Raw genomic sequence first — 12,915 nt, 5'->3', positions numbered from 1 at the left:
ATTATATTAGCATATATGGTATTATATTAGCATATATGGTATTATATTAGCATATATGGTATTATATTAGCATATATGGTATTATATTAGCATTATGGTATTATATTAGCATTATGGTATTATATTAGCATATATGGTATTATATTAGCATATATGGTATTATATTTGCATATATGGTATTATATTTGCATTATGGTATTATATTTGCATTATGGTATTATATTTGCATATATGGTATTATATTTGCATTATGGTATTATATTTGCATTATGGTATTATATTAGTATATATGGTATTATATTAGTATATATGGTATTATATTAGTATATATGGTATTATATTAGTATATATGGTATTATATTAGTATATATGGTATTATATTAGTATATATGGTATTATATTAGCATTATGGTATTATATTAGCATTATGGTATTATATTAGCATTATGGTATTATATTAGTATATATGGTATTATATTAGTATATATGGTATTATATTAGTATATATGGTATTATATTAGCATATATGGTATTATATTAGCATATATGGTATTATATTAGCATATATGGTATTATATTAGCATATATGGTATTATATTAGCATATATGGTATTATATTAGCATATATGGTATTATATTAGCATATATGGTATTATATTAGCATATATGGTATTATATTAGCATATATGGTATTATATTAGCATATATGGTATTATATTAGCATATATGGTATTATATTAGCATATATGGTATTATATTAGCATATATGGTATTATATTAGCATTATGGTATTATATTAGCATTATGGTATTATATTAGCATATATGGTATTATATTAGCATATATGGTATTATATTAGCATATATGGTATTATATTTGCATATATGGTATTATATTTGCATTATGGTATTATATTAGTATATATGGTATTATATTAGTATATATGGTATTATATTAGTATATATGGTATTATATTAGTATATATGGTATTATATTAGTATATATGGTATTATATTAGTATATATGGTATTATATTAGTATATATGGTATTATATTAGTATATATGGTATTATATTAGTATATATGGTATTATATTAGCATTATGGTATTATATTAGCATTATGGTATTATATTAGCATTATGGTATTATATTAGCATTATGGTATTATATTAGCATTATGGTATTATATTAGCATTATGGTATTATATTAGCATTATGGTATTATATTAGCATTATGGTATTATATTAGCATTATGGTATTATATTAGCATTATGGTATTATATTAGCATTATGGTATTATATTAGCATTATGGTATTATATTAGCATTATGGTATTATATTAGCATTATGGTATTATATTAGCATTATGGTATTATATTAGCATTATGGTATTATATTAGCATTATGGTATTATATTAGCATTATGGTATTATATTAGCATTATGGTATTATATTAGCATTATGGTATTATATTAGCATTATGGTATTATATTAGCATTATGGTATTATATTAGCATTATGGTATTATATTAGCATTATGGTATTATATTAGCATTATGGTATTATATTAGCATTATGGTATTATATTAGCATTATGGTATTATATTAGCATTATGGTATTATATTAGCATTATGGTATTATATTAGCATTATGGTATTATATTAGCATTATGGTATTATATTAGCATTATGGTATTATATTAGCATTATGGTATTATATTAGCATTATGGTATTATATTAGCATTATGGTATTATATTAGCATTATGGTATTATATTAGCATTATGGTATTATATTAGCATTATGGTATTATATTAGCATTATGGTATTATATTAGCATTATGGTATTATATTAGCATTATGGTATTATATTAGCATTATGGTATTATATTAGCATTATGGTATTATATTAGCATTATGGTATTATATTAGCATTATGGTATTATATTAGCATTATGGTATTATATTAGCATTATGGTATTATATTAGCATTATGGTATTATATTAGCATTATGGTATTATATTAGCATTATGGTATTATATTAGCATTATGGTATTATATTAGCATTATGGTATTATATTAGCATTATGGTATTATATTAGCATTATGGTATTATATTAGCATTATGGTATTATATTAGCATTATGGTATTATATTAGCATTATGGTATTATATTAGCATTATGGTATTATATTAGCATTATGGTATTATATTAGCATTATGGTATTATATTAGCATTATGGTATTATATTAGCATTATGGTATTATATTAGCATTATGGTATTATATTAGCATTATGGTATTATATTAGCATTATGGTATTATATTAGCATTATGGTATTATATTAGCATTATGGTATTATATTAGCATTATGGTATTATATTAGCATTATGGTATTATATTAGCATTATGGTATTATATTAGCATTATGGTATTATATTAGCATTATGGTATTATATTAGCATTATGGTAAGTATTAGCATCTCCACAGAACGACGACAAATCAAAAAGTACACTACCTTTGACCAGTGCTACTTAGTTCCTCCGTTCCTCACAACGAGGCGTTATTTGTGGGTATTAACTTCCTTCCCTCCCCAAGGCATACTTTCCCTTCTCCCCTCCCAACTTGTATTTCGCTTGTAACATTCATTCAGAAATAGGTCCGTTTGACACACTTTTGGTAATTATGTCACTTTTGGGTAAACTCAAGTAAATGGCAAAATTTTGGTAAATTCAAGTTAATTTTACCCAATTTAATGGCATTTACTTAAATTTAGCCATTTTACTTGAGTTTACCCAAATTTTGTCAATTTACTTGCATTAACTTAATGTGCTTCCATAACTAAAATTTTGTCAATTTACTTGCATTAATCTAATGTGCTTCCATAACTAAAATTTTGTCAATTTACTTGCATTTACCTAATTTACACATTTTTCTAAATGTACATGCATTTATCTATTGATGCACATTCCGGTGCCATTCCCCCCCCTCTTGCGCCGGGGGAAAAATTGACCGTGATGTTCGTCTCAACATAGTCATTAACCTCATCTATAAACGAAACTGTTAAATAGTAATTAATACTTAATTAAAATTATACTAAATTTTAGTTTTCCAAACGGATATAATAAAGTAATCGCTTAGACAGGAAAAGAAACAATATTTAAATCAAAAAATCAATTTATATAAAAAATCGATTTAAAAAAGATTTATACAAAAAGTCGATTTAAATAAGATTTATATAAAATATCGATAAAAAAAGTCGATTTAAACAGAATTATTAAAATAAGAAGTCGATTTAAATAGAAAATTATTAAAATAAAAAGTCGATTTAAATAAAAAAAACTATAAAATATAGATTTATATAAAAAATCTAAATAGATTTATATAAAAAACTATTAAAATATAAATTTGTATAAACTTAAAATGTAGATTTATATAAAAAACAATAAAATGTAGATCTATAAAAAAACTAATAAAATCTAGATTTATATAAAAAACTATAAAATGTAGATTTGTATAAAAAACTATAAAATTTAGATTTGTATAAAAAACTATAAAATGTAGATTTGTATAACAAACTATAAAATTTAGATTTATATAAAAAACTATTAAAATGTAGATTTGTATAAAAAATACTAAAATAGATTTATATAAAAACAATTAAAATATAGATTTATATATAAAAACAATTAAAATATAGATTTATATAAAAAACAATTAAAATATAGATTTATATAAAAAACAATTAAAATATAGATTTATATAAAAACAATTAAAATATAGATTTATATAAAACTGATTAAAATATAGATTTATATATTATATTAAAACTAAAATAAAAAATCCATAGAATTAAAAAACCAAATAAAAAATCGATAGAAAGAAAAATCTAAAATAAATCGATTGAAAAAAGATAAAAAAATGATAAAAAAAATCAAAAATGGCCGATTTGTAATTTTATTTTCAAGGGGAGGAGCTGTTTGATTTTCGCGTTGTGCTCCTTAACCCCGAGATTCGGATATTAGAGGCTAAGCCCGTTCTAGAACACGAGTATGGAAAGAGTGTCTGTACTCTCAAACACGTCCTCTTTTTTTCTTCAAAAAACGCCAGACCAAAAACGAATTCCGTAGTCTGAATTACAAGTACTCCGTTTTAACCCAAATACGAGGAAATGTAGTAGTTAAAAATAAGGTAACATTCGTACACAGCCAAGGCTTAAGATCCACATTTTTCGAAATATGTAAAGATAAGTATATATAACATTAGTTTCAATATTCAAAATATTCGCCAAGTGACACGAGGTAAGCGAAACTTAGTAGCGGTACTGCTTCGGCATAAGAATTCGCTAACGAAAACTCCGGCAGCGCCCCCTATCCACATTGCGCGTAACTGTATAGTGGTGATCAGCATTCAGAAAATAGTAGTGTGCTACTGATGAGATGGTATTATATACGTTTAAACAGCGAATTAGTGTTTTCTTGGTAAGTAGGATTGAATGTCAAGTTTAAAGACAATGTTTGGTTCTAATTATATACTGTCATTAAGATTTGAAGTCCTTTTGGATTTACTTAAAACATTGTTAGAGTAGGCCTTGGAGCAATATTGTTCAAATAAAAGATGACATCTCAAAAAGGTATGCTAACATTGAATTGGTATTCTATTATATTATCCTATTTTAACCTTTATTTATTCCATAATAGTGAATCTCACCATGGTTGAAATTTGTAAATACATTGGGGAAAAGCCAAGAGCCTTAGAAGAAGGAGAACGGATGTTTAGAGAAAGCCCAAAAGGATCAAAATGGGAACAAACTGGAGAAAGTTGCTCGGGCCAAATTTTCGTGGCTTAAAAAAGTACAAGTATTGGAATATGGCCTCTTAATTAACTTAAATAATCCATTTATAGCTTTTAGCCCAGATGGATTATACATGGAAAATGGAGAGATAAAATTACTCGAGATTAAGAGTCCTTATGTAGCAAAGAAAATATCAATTGAAGATGCTGTCGCTCAAAACAAATTAAACTTCTTGAAAATGGGAAAAGACGGAATTTATTTACCAACTAACGATTGTAGAGGCTACTATGCACAAATTCAGCGTGGCCTTGTGTTAAACATAAACATGCTAATTTTTCTTGTATTCTCCCAAGGGCTATCTTTTAATTGATATTCTAAGAGACTTAAGATTATTTGAAACAAAACATAGTCAAATTGTGCAATTTTTATTTCAAATTATATTTACCATTACTAGTCAAGAGTAAGTGATTTTTAAAACAAAAAAGTTCCTATTTTGTACTGTGCCAATTAGTATTATATAAAAAAAGTAAAATGAATTTGATCAATTAATGTTATAAATGAATTTTTACTTGAAGTCTTATTTATAATAAAAGATTTTTAAACTTATTTGATAAAAATTAATAAAATAATCATCATCGTCATTAAATAAGATTTAAACTTAGTCATCAAATTTATCATCTGCTAGAATTGGTTTTAGTAAATTTACTAATCCACATATGACCTTCAGAATTTCTTCACAGTAGGGAACTAAATCAAGGTCAAATTTATCATTTAAAATTTTAAATAATTTGATTCTTTGAATGGTTATCTCCACGTGAACACGAGCGGATGCAATTTTTTGATTTTTTACACTTTCTTCCTTACTAAACTGTTTTTTTCTCTCAAAAATGGAGGGATGTGTAGAGCTATGCCATTGGCCGCACATTCATCTTCAATAAGGAAGCCTAAATTTAAGTTGAATGAGTTTTAAAATATTTTTTTAACATATTACACTTTTATGCATACCTTTGTCAACCATAATTCCATCAATAAATTGTTCACAAAGATTTATGACCCCACTCTCAAGGGTGACTTCCTTGTCGCTTACTTTTCCACCCCAGGGGTCGCTAACGAGCGTGATCATGCCAGAAGGTGAAATTCCAATGATAATTTTTATTGTGTGAGTTCCTTTATAATGGTTGTAGGTTGCCACTCTGTCGTGAAATGTGTTAGGCTTCATCATAGGTACTTCTGAGCAGTCCAACACAATGCGAGTATTATTAAACTCTTTAAAACATTTAGGACAGTTACTTCTGATATTTTCCATATCCAGCCAAAAGATAAATTTCTTCAAAACTTCAGCAAGGGCACAAAGGGTTCTTTTGAAATATGTTGAAACTGAAATGACAAATAATGAAGCCAAAGCGTCAAATGTCAAATTTGACTTAAGCTTCATTACGGTTAACAACACCCTATCTTTTACAGGCATTAGAAAATTAGAGAGCTCGCTCTGGTTTTCAAGCCCTAAAACCTCACTTCAAAGGCTTTCAAATAGTTCTTTCCCAATGCCAGAAAGAGACACAAAATCAACAGTTTTCATTCCATTGCTTGAAATTCCAACTCTTGACCCAGCAAAATACTTTCCATGGTCCAAATAAACTTGAACACCAATAGACGCATTCGTTACTCTAGATGGTTTGTGAGATTGGTCCTTTCCTTGAGCTTCACTTGTTACTTCAGATAGCATAGCTAAGTTTGATAATGACAAAACATTATCATCCGGAGCTGGTTCACTTGCGCTTTCAACAACTTTTGGAGCAATGGAATCTGTTATTGGTGATGTTGAACATAGAACTGCTTGATTTCAAATTAAATTTATGTTATTATTCTATTTATTATTTCACAAAAGTTTACCATAAAATAAGAATACCTTTAGAACGCTTTACGTCGTTGAGCTCGTTCTTTTATTGTAACTTCGGTTGATTCTTTAATTGGCTTACATGGCCATTTTTGGGAGGGAATGGCGTTACATTTCAAACGTCTTCTTACAGATCTACCATCTATTGATGAGTTTTTCGATTAATTTATTTTAAAATAATTAATATTATTTGCATCTCACCATTTCTTTCCAAGAAGTCATCATCTGTAAAATGGGCGCTACAAATCTGAGCCCACTTACTAGGCCTTTTCCCCGACTTTATCTTTGTTAACCATACATTTAAAAGTTTCTTACAACTTGGAAATTTATGAAATGATAATCCTGGCTTTGGTTCTTCTCTATTTTCTTCAGTTTTACGTTTTTTAAGCGCAGTATTATTGCAAAAAGGGACCGCACAACTTCTCCCACCTCTAGCGTTAATGTGAACCGCCATATTTCTTGGATTTGTTTTGATTTTGATCACCACTATACGCTGGAAAACCAAGCTGCAGGGGTAGCGACGGCAGCGCCACCTATACCCGTTTCGCTAGCGAATAGAAAAGGTGCAACGTTACGAAGTTGCGGTATTACAAACTCATAACAGATGCCTTTTCATAACAACACAATTACATAACAAATCATCAAAACAATTCTACAGATTCTCTATGAGTATAGAGAAAATATTACATACGTATACAGAAAATTTATTGTTAATAGCAGTGGCGTAATCAAGAGGGGGATGTACGGTTTAAAGACAATTAATAAACCGTTGAAGAAAATTGTGTACCCCCTACTACGCCACTGGGTAATATGTCAATAATTTTTTTTAAATATATACATTATAAATATATAAAATAAAATTATAAAATGTTATAAAATTTTTTAAGGAAATTGTCACACCAATGATTCTGGAGTATATAACGAAAATGAATTTAAAATATCAACAATATTTCAAAATAATAAAAAATATCAACAATATTTCATAATAATAAAAAATATCAACAATATTTCATAATAATAAAAAATATCAACAATATTTCATAATAATAAAAAGTATCAACAATATTCCATAAAAAGTATCAACAATATTTTATAATAAAAAGTATCAATATAATAAAAAGTATAAATAATATTTTATAATAAAAAGTATAAATAATATTTTATAATAATAAAAAGTATAAATAATATTTTATAATAATAAAAAGTATAAATAATATTTTATAATAATAAAAAATACCCATAATATTTTATAATAATAAAAAATACCCATAATATTTTATAATAATAATAAATATCCATAATATTTTATAATAATAATAAATATCCATAATATTTTATAATAATAATAAATATCCATAATATTTTATAATAATAATAAATATCCATAATATTTTATAATATTAATAAATATCAAACGTGACGTATAACAGACTAAGGCGTAAATATATAGTGCAGACAAACTTACATATTTCAAGAAATTCCAAATTTGAAGAAAGGTCTATGCAGAATATAGGGCGGACAACAATAACCACTATAGCTAACAACCAAAACGGAAGTAGAAAGGATAATATTCGGAAGTAATTGTAAAAAAATTATCGTTTTAGAAGGAAATTTATAACGCCAAAATCAGGTATAAGTGGCAGACTACATTTTATTAAACGATACAGTATTTAGTTAATACGAATTAATTTACAAAATAAGAGCCGTTATGTATGGTTCGTTGTTAGTAAAACTCGGAACGAGTGTAAACTCACCTATCATGAAGAAAGAACGAGGCTTGCTAAGCTGCGGCGAGAACGGCGGCCATATTGCGCCAGGCCTCTCTTCATTGATCGGCTCTTCCCGCGAGCGCCCGCGCCGAGTGAATGCGCCTCCCAACGCGGCTTCCCCTCTATCCACCCCCTTACTCACTCGCCACCCCCCCTCCCTCCACGAGTACGCCTTTCGCCAAGCTTAACAACGCGTATCTTTTATCCCGGTGTAAATTCACTACAGTTCAAAATCAATCCCGATTCTGCCCTCCGCTCTCTCTCTCTCTCTCTCACACACACAAAGGACCAAGTATATTGTTTTCAATCTAAAGATAATACTTTATTTAAGTACTTAGTTCCGTTTGATGTAGGACTTAAAGGGAAAAATAATTACGAACAATATCGATTCTTTCTCCAAGTTTGACCTATTTGTCACCTACTAGCCCCTGTAGAAGTGTTCCGATGGCAGTGCACCGGTGCGTCGCGCGTAAGCCCACTCCGGTAGTCCTTCGGGGGATAAACCTAAAATGAAATACGAACGCTCTTCCGGAGATATTTTAAGGAAATGCATTAGGTCTAGACTTTTAGAGCGAGGTAAAATGCTCAAGGTCTTAATTATGATAAAAACAAATATTTCCCTATTTTGAGATCCTTTATTTGATATGCAATATAAAATGTGAAAATTTCAGATTACTTTCAAGATGTGGATATGAATAGTTTTTTCAAGCTTTATATTTATATATATACTAATTTCTAAGTGCTGAGTTTTCGCGTTTTAAAAGTGCAGTCCTCAGTGTTCGTGCAAAATTTACAGAAAAATATTACCTTCAATAACTGTTATTAAACCTCGTAGAGTTTAGAAAGCTGTTCAACAGATTTATAACCAAATATATAACGTGTTTATAACCCGTTACAATTACCGCGTATGTAAATTTAATATATTTAGCATTTTAAGTTTAGTCTAAAGTGTTATTCCATTTTTCGCAAGTCCGTTTGTTCCGATATTTTTATTAAACAAATGGCGAATTGCCAGCCTACCGCCTTTAACCCCCCCCCGGGGAAATAATTTTGGTAAACACATTCACGTTATCCAGGTAGATGATACGCGATCGGTTGTTGACGTTTTGACCAAACTGTCATATTCATGCGGCGTTTTTGTTTTATCTATGTTATGTACTTTTAACATATTTACGTATTGAGTAGGCGGAAGCTCTTTACTTCTGCCTCTATAATATTGGGTGTAGTAGGATACCCGATGACGAAAGTTTTGTCTGGACAATACTACATTACAATTTATGGTGGATTTTGATTCTAGCTAATCACGATGGAAATTCTGATAGGAGCAACAAACACAGCACCCCACACAAGGAGAACGCAACCCGTCAAAAGTCGTGGATTTTCTTGTGTACGTTTTTCATTGGCTAGACGCTTTTGCGCCGGCTGCCGTCGGAAGGGGAAAATTCTGAAATTGTCTTCCCTCCGCCCGTAAAACGTTCATCGTAAAGGCTCGTGACGATCGTCCAATGAAATTCGTACACAACCCTTCGTTAGCGTGTTTAAAGGCTAGCTGCGTTCTCCTTGTGTTTGTTGCTCCTAGATGGCACCCAGTGAAATGGTATACATTCGTAATAACATTCAGAGTTATTATATTAACTTATATTTCAATGTAGTATTGTCCAAACAAACTTGCGAAGTCGCGTCACCTACTACTCCCAATAATACTACTCAACGGTCAGCGGTTTTTTTACAGAATGGGTTTTTTGACTTCCGGTTTTGCCGTCACGTTGCCCGTCCGTTGAGCAACGAAGTCATCGGCTGTAAGAGCAGGTTTTACCGTCGCAGCACGGAGTAAGGCTAGCTGCAGACGCCGCAACAGACTCTACTTACAATGAGAGTACCCGAGGTGTTTCACTACCCATTCGATTTGCCAAGGCAAACGAAAGTGTTTTTAACCACTTAAAACAAAAAAATCTCAATTTAAAAAAGCATGGGATTTTCTTGGTTTCACAGGGTCCTAGCTACGAATTTTTTTTTAAATTTGAAATTCACGAAATGGGTAATTTGGACCACTAAGTAAATTTCATCAAGTTTGGGTAAATTGGAACATTTTTGGGATAAAATTGTAACAATTTTTGGGTAAAATAAGGAAAATTCAAATTTTTGTTTTAAGTAGTCAAAAACATTATCGGTTGCCATGGCAACTCAAATGAGTAGTGCAACGTCTCCTTTTGGGAAATTTCATACCTCATATAGGTCTACATTACGGCCAACTTCGAAAAAAATCGGTAATAACCTTAATTATATACTCCATATAAAATAAATTGTAAAAAATTACTATAATTTAAGTTGACAAATTTACAAACGAGCCAATCAACGCGAGGGGTACTTTTATGTCCCGCCTTTCGGGTGAAAATGTAGCTTAACTATCTTGTTTAGATTTCAACGCTAGCGACATCTGTTGAAAACAAAAGAGTTACTTCAGGTCGAGCTGACACATGCTTTAATATCATTAAAAATTTGAATTGCTTTCCAATTGAATACACTCCTTGGGGCAATTCAGAGTTCAAAGGTGAGTTAGAAGGGTTGATAAATATTTAAGATGGGTAGATGTTTTCGTAGGAGAACGCGATGATTTGTAGAGTCAACGATGGGTACTCTATTCGCTCTCTGATAAGGGAGACTCGCTTTTACGAGTGTCGATCAAATGTTTTCCGGGTTCGAGGGATATGTCACGGAAGTTTTGGAGTGTTTCGCTATCAATGCCCATCTATACGTAACTTTATCTTTAATATTTCTTTGATCAGTCACAGCTATATTCCAAAGCACTCATCCCGATTTAAGTGCGGAGTGAATCACTGGGAGACTACAGAGATGAGTGGCTGAGAGAAACAAGTTGTCCCTTACGAATAAAAGCTACCCGCAATATGGATTTTTTAGTTTCACATCGAAATATTTTAGAGTTAAGTTATTGCTTTGTTGTCGTCGTCGTCGTCGTCATAGTAGTAGTAGTAGTAGTAGTAGTAATGGTAATAGTAGTAGTGGTAGTAATGGTAATAGTAGTAGTAGTAGTAGTAGTAGTAACATTAATGGTAATGGTAATGGTAATGGTAGTAGTATTAAGTGACCTAATAAGGAGTTAATTTTCTCGGACGTTATTTTTAGAAGGGCGGGTTTTGGGCTAGGTTAGGGTTTTGGGTACATATAGAACCATATAAAGTAGCATTTTTTTAACATCATGTTGGTTGAAGAGGTATGAATATCCATGTTTATTGTGGAATTTCTGTCAGGGACGATTGGCGCTAGTTACGTTAAAAGCAAGTCGTAGCTCGTGTTAGCACACGATTTTTTGATTTAGTTAATAGTCCCTTTAAAGCAACTGACTAATTAAACCCCTTTTATACACGAAAAAGACCCCTTGAAGTATCGGCCTCTATCGTTTCAGTATCGCAAAATATTTTAATAATCGAACGACGATAAGCTCTCGCGATTTCTCAGTTCAATCGGAGAAAGAAAATTTGTAATTCTTTAAAAATAGTTAAGCTATTAAAATCTATGTTTATAAACATAAAGGTGCGTTAACTTTGACATTTCAATATTTAGTTCAACCGATAAGATTTTAATTACTATTTAAAATAATAAAATTGGTCGCCAAGCCTCGGTCAGACTCACCTGCCAACTTGCCAAGTGCCAGCCACGACATATATTGAGCCATCGAGGTACTACACAGCAACCGCTACTTGCTTTACGATTCTTTGCTTTGTTTTAATGGTATTGTAATTGTTATATCAGAGGGACCAACTTGTTTAGTATGTAATTTTACACTTCATTTCGAATAAGTGGCGCCATCTTGCTTAAAGATAGACAAACACTTGGGCTGCGTTCAACAACTTCTGATTCATTCCCGATGATGTAACAGAAAAACCGTAACAGTTCAACGATTTTTGCTTCTTCCGGTTGTGACGTCACGATAGGTATCGGAAACCTATCAAATTAACCTGTTCTACGAGCAGGTTTTGCTGATATGTATCATAAAAATTTCTGCTTGCCGCCATTTTTATTGATTCGTTTCAAACGGGTTATGAGCGTTTTGGCTAGAGATACGAATCGGTAAATTACCTGGTAACAGTAATTTACAATTTTATAAGGTAAATTACGAAAATGGTAATTACCAGGGTAATTTACTGTGTTAAAACCGTTGCCCATTGAATAAAATCCCTTTAGGATTTTTCAAGTTACATGAAGGTCTACCAATCCCCCAAGTTTGAACAAAATCGGTGTGTAACACCTCGGGTAGTCCCCTTGTATGTTGAATTTTGAAAGTTTTGAAAGAGTACCGTTTTTACACACAATCCTTAGGGATTTGTGTGTATTACGATCACGTACTGTGTAGCCGCCGCCGCCGCTGCCGTACACACGATTGCTCGCGGTACGTTAGTGGTACAAAGGCGATTGATATCTCAATCGATA

The 12,915-nt window shown here is 30.4% G+C and overlaps 2 protein-coding genes across 6 annotated transcripts in view; both read right to left on the bottom strand.

Moving 5' to 3' along the window:
- LOC149944056 (E3 ubiquitin-protein ligase MARCHF8-like) overlaps positions 1-12,915 on the bottom strand; it is a 71,488-nt gene that overhangs the window by 23,433 nt on the left and 35,140 nt on the right. Inside the window, exon 1 of one of the 3 annotated variants that reach the window (XM_090174722.1) lies at positions 8,452-8,535. The exons of the other annotated variants lie outside the window; for them this stretch is intronic. The gene's annotated coding sequence lies outside the window, so the exon portion shown is untranslated. Of the gene's footprint in view, positions 1-8,451; positions 8,536-12,915 lie in introns of those variants that run through there. 3 annotated transcript variants of the gene reach the window in all.
- Positions 5,274-7,248, bottom strand: LOC149944057 (uncharacterized). Of its 3 annotated transcripts, XM_090175187.1 has the most exons (5): positions 6,899-7,248; positions 6,710-6,839; positions 6,316-6,636; positions 5,806-6,177; positions 5,276-5,744 (listed from the first exon to the last, which is right to left on the bottom strand). In XM_090175187.1, the coding sequence occupies exons 4-5, from the start codon at positions 6,104-6,106 to the stop codon at positions 5,647-5,649; spliced, it is 399 nt and encodes a 132-aa protein (XP_090031313.1). In that variant the 5' UTR covers positions 6,107-6,177; positions 6,316-6,636; positions 6,710-6,839; positions 6,899-7,248; the 3' UTR covers positions 5,276-5,646. The 3 variants fall into 3 exon arrangements, with proteins under 3 accessions (XP_090031311.1, XP_090031312.1, XP_090031313.1); XM_090175185.1 differs by having other exon boundaries at positions 5,274-5,744; positions 5,806-6,636; XM_090175186.1 differs by having other exon boundaries at positions 5,274-5,744; positions 5,806-6,633.

The sequence above is a fragment of the Leiobunum rupestre genome, chromosome 5, assembly GCF_980474605.1.
Source record: "Leiobunum rupestre chromosome 5, qqLeiRupe1.1.hap1, whole genome shotgun sequence".
In the NCBI taxonomy this organism is placed as follows: domain Eukaryota; kingdom Metazoa; phylum Arthropoda; class Arachnida; order Opiliones; family Sclerosomatidae; genus Leiobunum; species Leiobunum rupestre.
This window is presented reverse-complemented; position numbering and strand designations above follow the sequence as displayed.

Bases quoted from the DNA above. Each gene is read 5' to 3' on its own strand.
- LOC149944057 (XM_090175185.1), bottom strand. From the start codon at position 6,268: ATGCCTGTAAAAGATAGGGTGTTGTTAACCGTAATGAAGCTTAAGTCA. The intron at 5,745-5,805 runs GTATGCATAAAA...ACTTAAATTTAG, and splicing joins TGGAATTATGGTTGACAAAG to GCTTCCTTATTGAAGATGAA.